General features: G+C 37.4%; 1 protein-coding gene across 5 annotated transcripts in view; it reads left to right on the top strand.

Annotated features, from left to right (window-relative positions):
- ASB3 (ankyrin repeat and SOCS box containing 3) overlaps positions 1–19,435 on the top strand; it is a 113,696-nt gene extending 94,261 nt beyond the window's left edge. For all 5 annotated transcript variants that reach the window (XM_053200592.1, XM_027072454.2, XM_053200593.1 and 2 more), the window contains 2 exons: positions 450–583; positions 17,583–19,435. In XM_053200592.1, the coding sequence (XP_053056567.1) occupies positions 450–583; positions 17,583–17,788 (340 nt within the window). In that variant the 3' untranslated portion in view covers positions 17,789–19,435. The remainder of the gene's footprint in view (positions 1–449; positions 584–17,582) is intronic.
- Positions 19,436–20,252: the final 817 nt, after the last annotated feature.

The raw sequence follows: 20,252 nt of genomic DNA, 5'->3' as shown, positions 1-20,252 counted from the left end.
AGTGATAGCTTTGGGTGTTTTGGGCTTTATCCTTTTAGGACTGTTAAGTTGTGTGTCTATAAGGATGACCACTTGAGGTGTTTATAGCAAGAGATTCCAGTGGGAAGAGATAATTCACAAATCCACTGATGATACTGGTGCCTCTCTTTTTCTTACCCCTGCTGCTGAGGAATGGGAAGGAGAATTCCTGTCCTCTACAGAAGTAGAAATTCTCTTGTCATCTAGTGGACAAGGACACACACAGTCCATTCATTTTCTTGTAGGAACCTGTAAATGATTATTCATATCCATTGAACTTACCTCTAGTTACATGAATGTTTTCTGTGCCCCAGTTTTCGCTCTTCTTGCTATACTGAAAGGTTGCAAGAATAACTAAGTGGTGTTTGTTTTCAGGATGAACCCTTGGCATATTTTGTGTCTGATGGTATGTTAACATCTTGCTAATACAGGATTGACTCAGTCAGTGATGACATCCTTATCTTCACTTTGGAGTTTACTAATTGGAGGACACTTCCTCCAGCTGTTGAAAAGATGATCTCCACTCGTGCCTCAAACTCGTCTCGGGCTCTGCAGCAGCATATTGGTAAGAAAGTTCGATTTTAGACACATTTCACTACTTTCTCTTCTCTTTAGCTATCTTATAATTATAAGTGATCAGAGTCATTAAATTGGGCATTGTTTGCATTTTCTTTATGTGGGGAAAGGATGGGGCTGTGGTGGTGGTGTGGTGGTGGATCATAGTAATTTTCTTCAATGAATATCTTATCTGATTTGATAAGTTTAGCCTAAGGAGCATATAAAGAAAAGCAGGTGTTTATTGATATTTTTATTTAATGGTGTCCTTTTATTTCTATGTAAACAAAAGTGAGTCCTAAAAATGTTGTTAGTGAATATTTAGTTTGTGGGCAGAAAAATGCTAACTGTTTATTTGTTATTACCACCCTTTTTTTTTATACCTCTTACTTAATGCATGCCAGTGTGTTGGCACAATATAACTATCAAGGTGAGCTGGGTGAAAATTCTGTGAATTGATTGATACTTTATTATTATTTTTTAATCCTTTTTAAAAAATATTTATTTTTCAGAGAGAGAGAGTTCAAGCAGGGGAAGGGCAGAGAGAAACAGGGACAAATGATCTGAAGTGGGCTGTGCCCTGACAGCATAAAGCCCAATATAAGGCTCACACCCATGAACTGTGAGATCTTGACCTGAGCTAAAGTCACAGGCTCAACCTATTAAGCCACCCAGGTACCCCTGATTGATAATTTAAATGACTGTTTTAAAACAAATTCTCAACTTACTTTCACTTATTAAACATTTTTTAAGGCTAGTTAAAAAGCATGAAGTAGAAGGGGTGCCTGGGTGGCTCAGTAGGTTGAGCGTCCGAACTTCGGCTCGGGGGGGGAGTATGAGCCCCACATTGGGCTCTGTGCTGATAGCTCGGAGCCTGGAGCCTGCTTTGGATTCTGTGTCTCCCTCACTCTCTGCCCCTAGCCCACTCGCATTCTGTCTCTGTCTCTGTCTCTGTCAAAAATAAACAAACGTTAAAAAAAAAAAATTAAAGCATGAAGTAGAAGATCTTACGCAAGGAAGCCAGCTTAAACTAAACATAATAATTGTAATTCAGATTTAGTTTACTTTAACTATATTTTGTTAACCAGATTATATGTCTAAAGCTAGGAAAATTTTTTCTTCTCTGCTATTTTTGCATGAAATGTAGCTCTTCATAAAACATGTTGAATAGGTTTTTAACAAGTGAACTTAATGCATATGTAGAAATGTGTCTTGTAATTTCTTGGAAAATTACATTTAAGTAGATTTTCTCAATCAAAAACAGACATTCAGGAAAATATGCTCTTGAACTGAGGTGTATTCAAACTCTTAGAGAGTTTTCTGTTGAAGAAAAAAGTAATCTGTTTGGAGTCTGAGTGTTTTCATACAGAATTTCTTTAATGATAATTTTGGAAAACTCACTTGCATTTAATTCTTAATGTTGAGAATTGCATCTTTTACTAATTATGTATCTGAAGCAGTAGAGAACAAGTGTCTATTTAAAATAGATAGAATATGGGACAATGGATTTGGGAACAAAAGTCAAATGAGGGAGCATATGCCAAATGGGAAAATTATTGCAGTGTATCAATTAGTGCAGATATGTGAGAGTTTACTCTGAAGACTTTAACATATGGTAAGTTTGTCCAGATGAAGGTAAAAATTGTTCATGAGTGCATTACCCTCCAGTAGACTAAATCCATCAAGGGCTTCTTGTTTAATCAGGCACTAGGTAGAGCTTGGGTAGGGTAATAATCATCATCTCTTAAGAGCATTTTATTTTGGCTACAGATTTGCAAAAGTCTTTCTCAGAGGTATTAATGTAGCTCATGCTTTTCTGGTCTATTTCTCTAGCCAAGACCTCTTTTCTTGATTCCATTCCCATATATCCAACTGCCTTATGGACATCTTCCCTTGGTATCTCATATTTTGACATATCTAAAATTTGAACTTGTCATTTTTCCTACTAGTCCTGCTGTTCCTTCTGTATCCTGGCTCGAGAAGTGAAATGGTTTGGGAGTGCTAGTTACCCAGAGAGTGAGTTATCCTTGGCAGCTCTTTATTACTTGTCTCATCCATAGCAGTGGTGCCCAACAGGGATGATTTTGCTCCTGATATTTGGCAATGTCTACCAGCATTTTTTGGTTGTCATTACTGGTGAGGGAGCTATTGCCATCTAGCATGCAGAGGCTAGGGATGCTGCTAAACATCCTACAATCTGCAGGGCAGCCCCCCATGACAAAGAATTATCTGGTTTCAATGGTCAGTAGTGCTGAGTTTGAGAAACTCTGATCTACGTTGTCTCTTGGGTTGTCTGGTTTTAAGAAGGCCTTTCATTCCTATTATGGAAAGACTTTTTAAAACCCTGCTCTTATTGCAGGCTACTTAGGAAAAGCTTGTGTTCTTCCTCCTAGTTATATTGATCTCTCAAGGTATTCTGTATTGGTTCTTCTTCTGCAGATAATGGGAACCATAACAGTATTGGATTTTAGTAGGGCTGAGGGGAAAAGATATGCCCACCTACTCAGTTGTCTGAATTTCTCTTCCGTTCTGTAGTTCAAGGCTCTCTCTCTTGATACACCCAGCTTTCCACTTTTCCTTCAATTTTCAGGACACTCCATTCGGTATAGTGGTTAACTTTATTTGGATCTTGAGCTGCAGGACTTTCACTGAGCAGAAGCATGGCTCATCACCAGTGAGAGTGAGCCCAGAAAAGCAATTCTTTAACTACCTCTCTAAATGTATGAGTCTCGCTGTCTCTAATAATTTAACATGGTAGCAGAAACTATGTTCTCAAAATATTTAATTTTTTTTTTGAAAAGATACTTCTTGTAGCCCAATACCTATTAGTAAGCCCCTAGATAATTTCAGCTCCCTAGCTCCTTTAGGTTTACCAGTATCTATCCCAAGGAAAAGATTTTCTCTATTTTTTTTTTCTAGGCCCTTTTCAAGTCTTTGGAATGCCATATCCTTGGTCAATATTTTCCTTTCATTACCTTTTACCTTTTTCCTCCATAAAGAAATAGGAGCTTGCTTTGGTAGTTTACAAATAAAAAAGACAACTAGCCCCTTGTTCCTCATGTTTTAATCATGAAGTTAGATTTGTCTTCAAAAAGATTTTTTTTTTTTTTTTGCATCAGAAAGGAAATGTATACCAGGTACTGACTGTTTGCATCTTTAATGACAATTTTTTATAATCATGTGCCTTCTATACATACCTCTTAGAAATATCATTTTAACCACATAATAGTAGACTTCTTCATAAAAAAATCTGCCTACCTCTGGCCAGCTGTCCAAGATAAAGTCTAAGTAATTAAATTCTTAGGGATAAAAGCACTTGGCTTTAGTTCATCCTCACTTTAATGATCAGATATGTACAATTCTATCCATGGTATTATATGAATCTGGATTCTGTAAAGAATCTAAAAGGGCCCCAGGAAACTCTCTTGATCTATTCATTTCAATGTTCTGCTTTGTTCTAAAAAGGATTTTAAGTCGTTTATACATGTAGATTATTACAAAACAGTAAGACGTTAAAAGTGGAAGCAAAAGAAAAATGAAAAGCAAACTTGGGGATGGATTTAAAATGGTGTCAGGGAAAATATAGCATGGTAATCTGAAACGTGCCTGTGGACAGGCTGTCAATTTGGTTCTGACTGAACTCTCTAGTCATTGACATTAGGTTACAGAGATTACATAAGATAAACTTGTTACTCACAAGTACAAATATTCTTGGATGTGGTAATGACAGTTTCCTAGAAGTTGTCTTTGTAGACTTGATTTCTTGGGGACTTTATTTTACCTTACCAGTCTTCAATGTGGACTGTTGCTATCATTCTAACCTGTAATTCAGTAAAAGTAGTTCTTAGGGATCAGTATGGTGTCATCTAGGTACTGGGTGTCATCTAGGTATCTGTGACTCTGACTTAACCAGGGCTAGATTTATAATATCTGGAGGAGTGGGTGACCTGTATGTACTTTGAGCACTTCTCTTTAAATACTGTATTTTTCAACTCAGTATTTTATAAAAGTTTAAGTAATCTTTTTAAAAAAAAAATTTTTTTTTTAACATTTATTTATTTTTGAGACAGAGAGAGACAGAGCATGAACGGGGGAGGGTCAGAGAGAGAGGGAGACACAGAATCTGAAACAGGCTCCAGGCTCTGAGCAGTCAGCACAGAGCCCGACGCAGGGCTCGAACTCACATACCGCGAGATCGTGACCTGAGCCGAAGTCGGCCGCTTAACCGGCTGAGCCACCCAGGCGCCCCAAAAGTTTAAGTAATCTTTACACCCCGTGTGGGGCTCGAACTCATGACCCCAAGATCAAGAGTTGCGCAAAACTCTTTGGACTGAACCAGCCAGGTGCCCCTCTCAACTCAAGGTTTTGTTTATTTGTTTGTTTGGTTTTGTTTTTAATTAAGTAATCTCTACACCCATCATTGGGCTTGAGCTCACAATTCTGAGATCAAGAGTTGCAGCTAGAGCCAACTAGGCACCCCTCAACTCAATTTTTATTTTTTTCAGTTAAAAAAAATTTTATTTTATTTTATTATTTTTTTTTATTTTAGAGAGTGAGAGAGAGCATGGGGGAGAGGGATAGAGGGCAAGAGATAGAACCCAAGCAGGCTTCACTCTTAGCCCAACACCTGACACAGGGCTCGATCCCACGACCCTGCGATCACTATCTGAGCCTAAATCAAGAGTCAGTTTCTCAACCAACTGAGCCACACAGGCACCCCTCAACTCAAATTTTAATATTAATAGTTAGCAATAAGTCTAAAATTATACTACCTAAGAAGTATCAGAGTGCGGCTATTTTGTGTTGTAGATTCAGTTGAGAGCGCATTTTTAAGAGGAATAGTTGAGCTTTGAAGTAGAAGCAAAACAAAAATGGAAAGTAGAGGCTGATTTGTGATGGGCTAAGTATTCTATTTGTGCAACCCATGGAATATTATGAGGGCTTCTTGCTAAATGTGGTAGGCTGAACAAGTATCCACAGCCACAGTTTCCTTTGAAACTTTGAGCAATGCTTGTAGTTTGGAGCAGTGTTCCTTATTCCTGTACTTTTCCTGATAAACCATTGTAGTAAGTACAAGCTCACTACATGTAGCAGCTTATTTTAAGAGATTGTTATATTTGCAGTTACAAATTGAGGAATAACTACCAGAAACAATTTAAGTTTAGTCATAGTTTATTATAATCTCTTCTGGTCAAAATGTTTTCTCCAGCTTTATTGAGATATAATTGACATATAACATTGTGTGAGTTTGAAGTATACCTTTTTGATAATAATTAACTAGCATTCCAGTTGTTTACTCAAGCCATTTCTAGTTTAAGGTAATAAAACGTATCCAGTTTTCAGAGAATACTTTTCTGTTATCTATAGCAATAGCATGTATCTTGTGCAAAAGATAAATTTTCTATCTTGAAAGATACATCTTTCAAGATGTAACCTTCCCCCCCCTTTCAAATTTTTATTTAAATTCCAGTTAGTTAACATACAGTGCAGTATTGGTTTCAGGAGTAGAATTCAGTGATTGACCCATTAGATACAACACCCAATGCTCATCATAGCCAGTGCCCTCCTTAATGCCCAACCCCCATCTAGCCCATCCCCCATCTACCTCTCTATCAACTCTCAGTTTGTTCTCTATCTTTAAAAGTCTCTTATGGCTTGTTTCCCTCTCTCTTTTTTCTCCCCCTTTCTCCCCACCCCCATATGTTCATGTGTTCTGTTTCTTAAATTTCACATATAAGTGACATCACATGGTATTTATCTTTGACTGATTTTGCTTAGCAGAATACAGTGTAGCTCCATCTTTTTTTTAGGTTTGTTTATTTTTAGTCATCTCTACACCCAATGTGGGGCTCGAATTCATGACCCAGAGATCAACAGTCCCTTGCTCTACTGACTGATCTGTCCAGGCACCCCTCAAGATGTGTCTTCTATATCATTAAGTTACTTGTTAAAAAGATGGGAGATGGGGCACAACCTTATTTCAGGCTGATGGAGGAGCTAATGGAGGTAATTTGTAACTGCAAATATAACAGTCTCTTAAAATAACTTTTTACATGTAGTCAGCCTGGTGTACTTACTATAATGGTTTATCATTCTACTTTGACTCTCATGGTAGTGATATGGTTCAGTTTTTGCATGGACATCAGGCAAACTTAATAAAATAGTTAAAAATTGGAGCTCTGAAATTGAATAGACACACCTCCACTACTTTCTCGTCTTAGAGAAGTTACTTACATCTCTGAGCCTTGGTTTCTTCAGCTGAAAAAAGGGATAATAATAGAACCTACCTCATCATTTTCACAACAGATTTTGTCATTTTGGCAGAGACAGACCTCAGCTAACTGAGTTCTGCTTCATTTTACTCTTCCTTGGAACAGAGGAAGATTGCATTTTCCAGACTTGGTGATCATGTGAATGCTGTAAACAGTCAAAGATCACTGGATGTGAGCTCTCTATGCTCCCCCTTCTCACTGAGGAAGTGTGCAAGCCATGTTTGAGATGGTGGTGACACATGGTGGAAGTTACCTGAAACACTGAGATGTCATTTCAGGACACCTGCCCTAGAGAATCACCTGGCCTGAGGATGATTTTGCATGAGGCAGAAATAAACCTTTGTTGTGTTAAGATACTGGTTTTGGGGCGCCTGGGTGGCTCAGTCGGTTGGGCGTCCGACTTCGGCTCAGATCACGATCTCGCGGTCCGTGAGTTCGAGCCCCGCGTCAGGCTCTGGGCTGACAGCTCAGAGCCTGGAGCCTGCTTCCGATTCTGTGTCTCCCTCTCTCTCTGCCCCTCCCCCGTTCATGCTCTGTCTCTCTCTGTCTCAAAAATAAATAAACGTTAAAAAAAAATTAAAAAAAAAAAGATACTGGTTTTAGGATTTATATGTTACCATAGCATAACCTAATGGTAACCAAGTTAACCCATAACCAAATTCTGTCCCCGAGTCCATGACCAAGGAAAAGTCAACAAAATGTACAAGTGATGTAGTGATATACTTGGTAATGAGTATTTATACAAATGCTCTGTGGTAGCATAGTTCAACTAAAACCCACCTGCTTATTTTAAATATTGATTTGCAAAACCCCAACTTGCAGTTTTTAGGTAAAATGTTCAATAAATTGAAATGTCTCTAAATTTGGTAGGGATTGAGAAAACATGTGGAGGAGAGAGTTACCCTTTTAAAACTACAAGAAAATGGGGGTGCCTGGGTGGCTCAGTCTGTTAAGTGTCTGACTTTGGCTCAGGTCATCATCTCAGTTTGTGAGTTTCAGTCCCGCGTTGGGTTCTGTGCTGACAGCTCAGAGCCTGCAGCCTGCAGCCTGCAGCCTGCTTTGGATTCTGTGTCTTCTTTTTTTGTTCTTACCCCACTCATGCTCTCTCTCTCCTTCAAAAATAAACATTGAAAAAAAATTTTTTTAACTACAGGAAAAATGGCCACAGGGGCTGTGCCCACAGAATTAATAAAGCTCAGTATTTGGTGAGACTCAGAAGCCCCTATTCACAGCGGATTTTAACTCTAGAGGCATTTCCTCTGGTTAAGACATTATCACTAAGAACCCCAACACTAGTTGCCTTTTATCTGGAAAAATTAAACATGTGATCTTCTATTTATAGAGTAGGAGACTTGACCTCCAAGATTCCAGCCATATTGTTGGCCTTCATAAGTTCAGAATCATGCCTTGATTAAACAATATCCTATAGACTGCCCTTATTGTTAGATTTAAGAGCCAGACTTAGTTTTTTTGGTTTTTTTTAGTGAGAAATTTATAGTTAACTTAAAATTTTAACAAGGTTCCATCTGCCCATTTATAATTTTAGCTTCACACAGCCTCTTACTAATCCAAGTATAGCTACATATAGCTTCTTACTAATCTGCATGGCTGTGTGTGTGTGTGTGTGTGTGTGTGTGTGTGTGTGTGTGTGGTGGAGAAATTCTTACTAAACTAGGTACTAATGGGTTGTATCCATAGTTGCTGGGATGTTTTACTATTAAAATTTTTCTATGTTGTCAGTAGTTTGTTGGTAAGCTAAGAGACGGAAATTGCCTTAGAGCAATTAAAACAGAATTTTTAAAAGTATTCTAAGTATCAGCTCACCAATATTATTTGAAAGACCATCTTACTCCTGCTAGGGACATACTGCATTGGATATGCGTGTGGGCAGACACTGGGGACAACTGTATACCAAATGAAACAAAAAACTATTTTCTAGACCCAACATGTCTATTTTAAGGTGGAAAGACAATTGGAATAGAAGGTTTAAACTCCTGATAACTTGTTCATTTATGAACTTTTAATCACTCAATCTATAATTTTAACTAAAATTAGTTCCAAGTATGGAACTTCAGTGAAGAGAAGCTATCATGTAAGTATTTCTCTAAGTAGACATTTATGAATCTAGCTGTTTATATCCCTTAATTCCTTAGTGAGTGGGTTCTTTAATTACATGTCAAGTATGTATTAGACATTGACAGAATTTATGAATGAAAAAATAAAGTGAGCATAGTTCTTTAGTGGAATGGCTAAAGGGAATGATGCAGGGTCATAGCAGAATTTTTCTTTTTAAGTCGAGAGAGGCTTGAACACCTTTTATAGATTGAAGGATCTCAATTTGTAAAAACACAACAATAACACTAGCTTAACTATTTGGAGATAAAAGCGATATTTATGAAATAAGGTTTCAGATAACCCAGAGGGAGATGGGATTGGCCTCAAAGAGGCCCATTTCTTTGCAAAGAAGAATGAAGATGGGGTAGTTCTAGATAATATTATAGCTGGAGAACTAGGCCCTCAGGGAGAGAGGGCCCTGAAGGCCTCCTGTTTTACTTTGAAGTAGGAGGGAAATCTTGCAGATGAGACTGAAGTGACAATTGGGTGGGGACCTGATAGTTGAGAATGGTGGTTGTGGGAAAGGAATGAGGGCCAGGGAAAGAGGTGCATGCAACCCTACAGACCTCGTAGAGGTTGCAAGTGGTACTCGTTCATATGGTTATGTGATCATTTCTTCCAGCATTGCTTCCCTTTCTCTGTGTTGAGGTGCAGAAGGAGAATGTTTAGATTGATCCTAGGGATTGTCAGAGCAGAGACGGAAGAATTGAGGATGATTAAATAACATAAGGGATGGGCTCATGGAATCTGGTCTGGTCAGGAAAGGAAACAGGAAAGGAGGGGACCTGATAGACTAGTGGCAGGAGGAGTCACAGGACCTGATGTCTCCAGGACATTAAAGATTGGGTGTAATAGCAGTAAGGGAGAGTGAAGTCTGGAAGGATAGTGTACGTTGGAATTTAGAGACCCAAAACCATGGGCCTGGAAGTGGTGCAGAACTGTGTGAATGCTACATTTGCCTCCTAGACTTTGTGGTAGATGTGATGGGGGTGGAAGAATGAGAAAATTCTATTTGAGAAATTGGTCAAGGAAGTGATTTCCCTGTGAGGACAAGAAGTGGAGAGAGTTTTCTCTACAGTGTTCTAGATGTAGGAAAGTTTGTGGTAGAATGGGGGTTCCGGAAGACTTTATGGAAAAATTTTAGGACAGTTAAAATTTGCTTTATAATATTGAGTTTAATTTTTTCCTATTGTCTCCCCTAAATGGAGTAGGGAAGTAAAGAATGGATTTTTATTTTCTAAGATTCTGAGACCATGATTCATTCTTTCATCTGATAACCATAGGAAACTGCTTAGGCTAGATGTTTTTACTTAATTTTCAAATATTCCGTGCTCCAGAGAGGCATCTTAAAGGTGGGATACAGGAAGATATAATTGATTATCAATGATTAAGTTCCCTTCCATTTTGTCTTTTCTCTACTGGTGAAGTAGTTTTAGTTTTTGAATTGAATTTTTGTCTTTTTGTCTTTTTTCCCTCTTAACACACATGGTCCAATGCTACATATCCGTATGGGTTAGGTCAAGTATTTCCCAAAACGAGGTGTGTGGTGGGACTGACCATGCAACCACATTCATTTGCTTTAATGAATTGTAGTTAATGTGTGGTCATTCAGTAGACTTGTGATTACATTATCCAGTTCTCAAAAATTGATCAAGCGGCTTAAAAAGATTGCTGCCTGGGGCACCTGGGTGGCTCAGTTGTTTAAGCATCTCTCTCTTGATTTCTGCTCAGGTCATGATCTCATGGTTTGTGAGTTCCAGCCCTCTGTTGCCTCTGTGCTGACAATGCAGAGACTGCTTCAGATTCTCTTTCCCCTCTCTGTGCCCATCCCCCGTTCTCATGCCCTCTCTCTCAAAATAAATACATAAACATTAAAAAAAAGATTGACGCTTTTAAAGAAAGAGCGTTTTATGTGGATAATACTTAAGGTACAAATAACCATAGAGCTGTACCCCTGCTCTTTATCACATAGCCGTGTTCTCTGATTAAAAATAATGACCACCTGGGGTGCCTGGGTGGCTCAGTCAGTTGAATGTCCAACTTCAGCTCAGGTCATGATCTCACAGTTTCGTGCCGCACTCTGTGCTGATGGAGCCTGGATCCTACTTCAGATTCTGTGTCGCCCCACCCCTCCCCTGCTTGTACTGTCTCTCGAAAATAAATAAACATTAAAAAACAAAACAAAACAAAACTTGATGACCACTTAATCTGAGCTGACAAGAATTTTAGAAATATCAAGAAAAGTATTGAAAATATGGTTCACCGTTAGTAATGTTAACAGTGAGCTTTGACCTTAGTATGTAGCATGCCTTGAAATATTAGGTAATGAAAAAAGTAATAATCAGCAAGACACTCTAAGCCATGAAGACAAATCTGTGACTTTTTAAATCACTTTTTAAGTCATGATGTTCAATCCATTATTTTTACAAATTTTACTAAACATGATGATAAATGCTTACAAATCTTTTGAAGTTTTCTTTTTTTTTTTTTTTTTTTATTTTTGGGACAGAGAGAGACAGAGCATGAACGGGGGAGGGGCAGAGAGAGAGGGAGACACAGAACCGGAAACAGGCTCCAGGCTCGGAGCCATCAGCCCAGAGCCTGACGCGGGGCTCGAACTCACGGACCGCGAGATTGTGACCTGGCTGAAGTCGGACGCTTAACCGACTGCGCCACCCAGGTGCCCCGAAGTTTTCTTAATCATTAGTGAAAAGGCAAAAAGTCACATACTATTGGGGAAACATGTTCTTGCTGCCACAGTAAAACTGGCTAGAATAATATGGGACAGAATAAAACCCATTCCTTGTTAGCTAATAATATTCAAAGGGGCACAGATAATACTGCTAAAGAGTTAAAGAGTCAAAAATCACTCTGCAGGTAGGAAGTATGGTATACTAAATTGGAGGTATACTAATTTATTATTATAAATATATAATATTTATAATAGGTCTTGGCTTAGGGTATTTGTGAAGATTCTGTTTCAGTAACAGTTAACTTTTCTGGGAGCCACTAAAGGAAATATGTACCGGAATGGATATGTTTATAACAGTAACGACTTATTTAATAGAAAAATGTGTTTTGGAAAATCTGTAAGAATGACTACTGATGGAGTGGCTTACTCTTCTGTAGATGTTAGGAAATAGAGATAACATCATTCATGAAATGAGTTTATTGCATCATTAATAGGCTAATACAGGAAAGGGGTTGAAACCAGAATAGCACAAAGTAATACCGTGGTGGACAGCTTCATAAAAACTTGACTTTTGAAATATATTAGAGTCTTTGTAGTACTTTATAATGAGATGGGAGTAACCACGATTATTTATACATACAGAAGTGTGCTCATTCTCTTGGTGTAAGAGTCAAACTTAAAGATGGATTATATAGCTGGGTTTTTTTGTTTGTTTGTTTTTTGTTTTTTCTAAAATAGCAATGTTCCAGTCTCCTGAACCAAATTCTTTTTCTTGGTGATAAATAGGTGTCAGTAGTATGAAACCTAGTACATATTTTTTAAAAATTCTGTTGATTTAAGGTAAAGATGACATTTTAAATGAGTGAGAAAGAAACCACTTTCTGAAAGAAACTGCTATGGAGAGATGATTCTGAAAACATCCTGGGAAGTACTTCTATTGTACGTGCTTTTCTTGCCAAAAACAATGTGTCACCTAGAAAAACTCTTATGTTGACACCTTTAAAATACTTGGAAACCATTTCCCTGGGTTTTGAATGCATTGAATAAAGATGCAAAGAAGTAAAACTTTCTCATTAGGTTATAAACTGATATAAGGAAAAATACGAATTTATTGGGTGGATTTTGATAAAAACTTTTGCCTAATTGGTAGATGCGACACTATGCCGATTAGTTCACCTAAGCTACAATGTACCCTTCCCATTTGTACCTCATCTTTTTAAAGATATTTCTTTAAGCTACATCATCCCTTATAATCAAGTATCAAAATAAACTGGACCTAGAACCAAATCTTGGAATTGCCAAGTCACTAAGAATTTATAGAACTTAGTCACCTCGCTGTTGTTAAAATATTATTATTAATATTTTTAGTAAAAGTAAAAAGAATTTTATACCTCTAATAAATAATTATTTTAAAAATAGCTACACATATGTACTCAAAGACTAATTGAGTGTACATTCAAAACATTTGCAGATCACTGGATTACATGGTATCTAGGATTTGTATGTGATATACTTTATAAAATGCTTTTGCAAATGTGTTCTAACTTGAACCTCTTCAACAACTTTGGTGCAGAGAGGTGACATCATGTCTGTTTTATAGGTAAGGCATTATGCCCTTCTTACACAGGAAGAACTCAAGGTCAAAGTATTTAAATGACTTGCCCAAGGTCACATAACTTGTTAATACAGACAACTGCAGACAGATCTTTTTTATGTGTGGTGCTCTTTCCATTCGTTCTGTTCATTGCTGTTCTACTGGTCATTCTCCATGTTTTGATTTCCTGCCCTAAGCTATCTGTTAGTTATTTCTCAGACCCCTCAGGTAATTGCCTTTTGAATGTTGTTTAGAGTTTTTGTTTGTCATCAGTGGGTAAGAGAGACTATGCTAGTAAATTAAGAAAGACTGGAAACAAAAGATAGAAGCCAACCAGAAAATATTTTTTTATTCTTTTTTTTCATTGTTTAAAAATACTTAATTTAATTTAATTTTTTTAAAATTTACATCCGTGCAACAATGATTTCAGGAGTAGATTCCTTAATGCCCCTTACCCAGAAAGACAACATGTTAATGATGGAAATATAGATTGTACTAGATGGCCCAGAAGTCAAATGAATGCATTTGATGTGGAAAGCCGTACAGAGGAACCACAGAAATACAGTCTAGGCAGAAAGCTCATTTGAATATTGGCATAAGGGCTGACTGGAGATGATTGGTTGTGGAAAATATAGGTAGCGGGTATGTATGATGTACATGTAGTTCTGTGCTATAGGAAAGTTGGCATTGATAAGCATAATGAGTTAAGAATTGTGATGTTTAGTTTTAATCATTTTTCACCTTAATATAACTTCATATAACATGTAGCCTTTTGTTTCAATTGTTCTGTGAGTACATATTAAACAAAATGAACAAAATTGAAGAATTCTGTATAGGAATGAAAAGTGAAAGGTTGTATGATGCTATTGCATCTATAGATAAAGAAGATTTATCATGCTAAATTGAGTATGATTGATTGGGTCAGAAAAGTGACTTAAAAGTATAGCATGGCTTCAGACATCATTTTCTAAGCTACAATCAGTGCCATAATCCAAGAAGGCAGAGATGTATTTAACAAATTAAAATCTGGATTTAACAGGTTTTCATGAAAGTATGTTTTTACATACATACAGCTTCTGGACTATTTCATATTATAAATTCAAGACATGGCTTGATCTTCTCTCAGCCTAGTGGTAACACATCTGGAAATACTACACATCACTAAAACTTTCATAGGAATGCTTTGCATGCTTTGAAATACTGTATATATGATTATAAAGTTTCCTTAATATTCATTGGTATATTAAACTAAGATGGCACTGAGGGGTATATTATTGTCTATGTTAATAATCTGCAGATGAAAGACTCCCTTCAGTTCAAGTGAATACAGGTCTTCCCTCTAACTGTTCACAATGCCATCAATCTCTTGTGCTTACAGGAGAAAAACCAAAATGGTACAATTAAAATTGTAATCAATGTCTGAAGTGACTACACCTCTCCCCCCCAACCTTTTTTTTTTTTTTTTTTTGTATTAAAAAATGGAAAGATCTTCTGAAACTTGGGATAGTTTCAGTGGCTTAGAAGATGTTAGAGAATTATTTTGGTCTTATCACACTTTAAAGAATCCTAGACTTGGAGTCAAATCACCTGGATCTGATAGCAGCTATTTTGTTGTTATACCGTGTCAATCTGGGCAAGTGGGGTAAACTTCTCATAGCAGATGTGTACTGTTCCAGTTGGGCTTGCTCACAAATGATTAAGTTTCCACATACGTAATAGTCTAAACAAATAAGTGGTTTATTTAGCTTTGAAGATAATGATACAGTGGTGTAGTCAGATGGCCTGGAAAAGCTTGTGGTATTGCAGGAAGCTGTGGGGCATCCAGAGGAACTCTCCATAGCCCGAGGAGGCTGTAAGTTAGTGTCCTCTGTCAAGTTGGAGAAGCTGGAGAGGCATCAAGAATCCCTTAGCCCCAAGAGCTCTCCTCCAGGTTGTACAGCCATATCGTTTATCTTCCTGCTGAGTGTGTATCTGTGTTAACAGGAATGTGCAGAATGATGAGATCTCAACTGAACAAGATGCATATTAAACTCTGACTGAATATAAGTAGAAGTTCTCTTAACCAACCTCACTTTAACTCACACAACCCAATCTTGTCATTTCCGGTTTCATTCTCATCTGACTGTGCCCACGGTGTGCTCAGTGTCTGTAGCTGATAGCTTGCTCTCTAGTATGCCAACATGCTTGTGTCCCTACCAGCTGAGTTGTATGCTTACCGAGAATCAGTTATGCTTGTTTCTAAAGCTTTTATGATATTTGTGCATACCCAGTGACATTAGGACCAATTATCATTCCTGATCTCACCGGGGAAGAGGGCTTCTTTATATGTAACAGTGCAACATAGTCAGCCTACTTGTTAAACTTGAACCTGCTTACTCTTTTGGAAAAATGTGGGCATTTGCAGGTTGGGCATGCTTTTTATATGTATTCTTATCTCTGTGTTGCTTCCCTTCACTGTGTTTTCCCATCTTACAAGTGAGAAAAGGATTCTCCCTTTACCTTTGCAGAACAGGGTAAAATTTAAACAAGATACAGATATGAAAGCACTGGAAATATATGTGCAGTGGGGGGTGCCTGGGTGGATTAGTTGGTTAAGTGTCCAACTCTTGATTTTGGCTCAGGTTATGATCTCATGGTTTGTGAGTTCCAACTGTGTGTTGTGCTTAGTGTGGAGTCTGTTTAGAATTCTCTCTCTCCCTGTCTCTGCCCCTCCCCTGCTCACATGTACACTCTCTCTGTTTCTCAAAATGGATAAATAAACATTAAAAAAATGTGCTACGTATTGTAGATGTCATAGTCCTATTTATAATGGGGAGTCTATGAGTTATGGTTTAAGAAAATTCTCATCTTTTCTTAGATTCAGGTTTTATGTATAAAATCAGATAACTTCTTTGGCATTTTGAAACACTATGGTTTGAGAAGTTTCCCAGTCTATGAAAAAACAACTTAAGCCAATAAGCTTAAACTTAAAAGTTAGGTGATGACTTAACTTTTGTGGTTTGGAAGGTGTTGAAGATGTTGGAGAATTAGTATGGCAGGTCCTACGGGGTCTTACAGTTTACAGAACCCCTAGGCATGGAGTCAGACCACCTGGTTTCCTGATAGTACTTGCCTTTGCTGCTCTGATCCCAGTCTGTTAACCATTGTTACATTTCATGAGGATTTTATAGAAGATTTCTTTGACTAATAAAAGGTGTTAGATTTGATTCACATAAAACCAATAGCTGTTTATAGTGCTCTTAGTTTCCATGGACGTTAGCTTCTTTAGTTAACAGTTTTCATCCGAGAAAATGAAGCTCAATTTAATATGCTAAATCTACTTTATCTATATAGCACCTTGAACATTTCATTCTTATGTAGAATATTTCAATTTTCTTAATTAAGTACATCTGGATTATCTTTTAATTGGTAACTAGCTTTTGACAGCAGTAGTTTTTTTTTTTTTTTTTAACGTTTATTTATTTTTGAGAGAGAGAGACAGAGTACAAGCAGGGGAGGAGCAGAGAGAGAGGGAGACACAGAATCCAAAGCAGGCTACAGGCTCTGAGCTGTCAGCACAGAGCCCGATGCAGGGCTCAAACTCACGAACAGTGAGATCATGACCTGAGCTGAAGTCGGACGCTCAACTGACTGAGCCACCCAGGCGCCCTTTGGCAGCAATAGTTTTAAGTGTGTGTGCATGTTTTGGGGTCATCTGCACTTGAGTTTGAATCCTGGCTCTACCATGCACTAGATGTATAACCTTTGGAAAAATTACCTAATCTTCTTATCTCTGTATGAGTATGATAATGTACACCTCATAGGGTTAATGAAAATAAAAACATAGTGTGTGTGAAATGTATAGGTATGTGGCCTAATAGATAATCAATGTTCCCTTTCTCTCTGGGTCTATTTTAAAATATCAATCTATGTTGTGGATAAAAAGAGGAAAGCTTCTATAAATTACTCACTTATTCACTTGATGGGGTAGGTCTGGAGACCATTTGCAGTGAAACAGAGAAAGAGGGATATAGTATTTGCTGCTGTGGGTGTCTATCATATGTAAAATTAGTTAATTCATTTCTTAAGTACCAACTGGTATTGCCACATCTTTAGAATGTGAACATTTATATGGCCCCGAATACTGACTTTCAGTGTGTGGCCAGCAATTGCAGACATGAACCAGGTGAAGGCTGTAAAAAGAATAAAAGGAATGAATAGTTTGTCAGGGTCATCCTGACCAAAGTAATCTTTCAAAAGTAATCTAAGTAACATATGCCTTCTCTTTGACTACAAAGAATTGGGAAATTTTAAAAAAGAAAATTAAAAAAATGTTCATCTTTTTTTGTTTCTCCAGCCTGTCTTCCATCCCTTACTCACCTTTGTCGTTTGGAAATTCGGTCCTGTCTCAAACCAGAACACCTACGATCTGACAGTTTTATCTGTCAGTTGCCACTTCCCAGAAGTCTACATAATTACTTGCTCTATGCAGAGGTTCTGAGGATGAATGAAGTTCCAGCACTGACAGCTATTGAAGATGGAGAAATCAATGAAGCTACTTAATGCAGCTCCTGTCTTACTCCGAAAACTACCAAAACAAAGAGCCATGCAGTACAAATTCTTCATGATTTCATAGTCATAAAAGATGATTTTTGTTTGTGTGGTTGGTTAGGTTTTGAAGGGACAGTAGTTTAATGTAAATGTTTACAATTGGGCTTTCTGGTAAAAAATACTAAAAACTTCACTTATGTTACTTTATTGCAGATTCACCAGCACATTTTATGTTGTAAATTCATTTATGTAACTGTTTTCCACTTTATTCTGTTAATGAACTATGAGGCTGCTTCTAGTGCTGAACATGGCATATTTCCATTTACGATTCTGTGTTTACCTCGGGCTAGGAGCTTAGAATGGACTGCATAAAACTTTCCTGGAAGTGTACACATAATGGGGTTGAAGCTATCATCATCATCATTATTATTATTATTATTTTATTTAAGGTTGACTATCTCTTATGTTTATAAATAAGTCCATTCTCATCTCTTAATTTGGTCAGTTTTATGAAGAATTGCTATTCATTGGCTTTTCACAGATAAACTCAGGGGAGAATTTTTTTTAAAGAATATAGAAAATGAATAATTTTGCTGTTGTTGTTAGTTTTACCCCACAGTTCCTTGATACTGTCTTTGGTTAAAAGAAACTCCATTTCTGCAATGGCAAGAACAGATCTAAACTCAAAGATAGGCTCAGTTGAAAAAAATTAGGTCAGTATTGAAATAAATGAGCATTTAACCACATTTAGAGTACTAATCAGGAGACTAACAGGAGCATTTCTGTGGCACCATCTTTAAAGAAAGAAAGCTATGTATTTCTGAGTCTTATAGTATCAAATAAAACATTCCAGCTCCATTCAGCCTCTATATCAGAGGGCAGCTTTGATCCTATGAGGCAATGACTGCCAGTTATATTCATATTATAGTGTTTTTCCTTTTTATTATCTAGATAGGTTATAAAATAGTCCTTGATCCTATGAAATTTAGACCTCAGAATCCTAGGGTAATGAGACACCACCTCACTGGTTTTACAGTTGTTCAATATGAATCTATAGTCAGAGAGGACTAAACATTGGATCAGGTGAGCTACGGTTAAGATGCTGTCAGGACCAACCTTGAAAGAAAATTTATGAAAGCATTACTGTCATGACAGACAACTAGAAATTGGGTCCAGAGGAGGGCAGGTCTTCTCTCCTGTTGGGATTCTGTGGATTGAAATAGATGGGAGTATGTCAGGTGCATCTCTGAAAGGCCTTTGCTTTTTGATAATAGCAGTGGATGAAGTCAGACCAAATGATGGAAGCAATGTTAAGGTCCAGATGGATGACTGAACTCCGTGCAGATTAGAGCTATAGTTGCTGCCTGTGGGTGGAGATAGAGTTTGAATGTGGGTATACAGGCAGAAATAAGTATAAATTTGGAAAACCAGGTGGAAATTCTGATACTTAATAAAGAAATTCCAAGGATGTATGTACTATGTAGTAATTTTTAAATGTCCTAATCTTTATTTTTCCAAACTCCAAGTCTCTGATTTTTAACATAACTGGTTTATTATTACAGCTAGATGCACATAGAATGTTTACATTTGAGGGTGAATCTTCTCGTGTTTTTGTTCATGTTCAAATATGTAATAAAAATTAAACTATCCATAACATCATTGAGCTCTTGTTCTTAAAAATCTGAAAATGGGGGCACCTGGGTGGCTCAGTCAGTTAAGCATCTGACTCTTGGTTTTGGCTCAGATCACGATCTCACATGGTTCATGAGTTTGAGCCCTGCATTGGTTTCTGTGCTGACAGTGTGGAGCCTGCTTAGGATTCTCTCTCTCTCTCTCTCTCTCTCTCTCTCTCTCTCTCTCTCTCTCTCTTCCTTTACCTCTCCCTCGCTCTCTTGCTCCTTCTCAAAATAAATAAATAAACTTTAAAAATTTTTACGTATTTATGATTTTTATGACTTACAACAAGGATTCAGTGAGAAATGTGAAAGTATCTACAGGTAGTGAGTTAGTTAAATCTAGATCAAATCTAGATCAAAATGATACCTCTGGTTAGTGTGAACCATAAGCTCTGACCTACATGCACAATAGTGCTTTAATACTGTACATTTTTATTTTTAAAATTTGTGCAAAAATAAACTCAAAATGGATGAAAGACAAATGTAAGACAGGAAGAAATCAAAATCCTCAAGAAAGCAGGCATAAACCTCTTTGATCTTGGCCACAGCAACTTCTTACTCAACATGTCTCCAGAGGCAAGGGAAACAAGCAAAAATGAACTATTGGGACCTCATCAAAATAAAAAGCTTCTGCACAGCGAAGGAAGTGATCAGCAAAAGTAAAAGGCAACTCATGGAATGGGAGAAAATATTTGCAAATGACATATCAGATAAAGGGCTAGTATCCAAAATCTATAAAGAACTTCTCAAACTCAACACCCAAAAAACAATCCAGTGAAGAAATGGGCAAAAGACATGAA

Source organism: Acinonyx jubatus, chromosome A3 (assembly GCF_027475565.1).
Source record: "Acinonyx jubatus isolate Ajub_Pintada_27869175 chromosome A3, VMU_Ajub_asm_v1.0, whole genome shotgun sequence".
NCBI classification, from domain to species: domain Eukaryota; kingdom Metazoa; phylum Chordata; class Mammalia; order Carnivora; family Felidae; genus Acinonyx; species Acinonyx jubatus.
The sequence above is the reverse complement of the archived record's forward strand: the minus strand, read 5'-3'. Positions and strand labels throughout refer to the sequence as shown.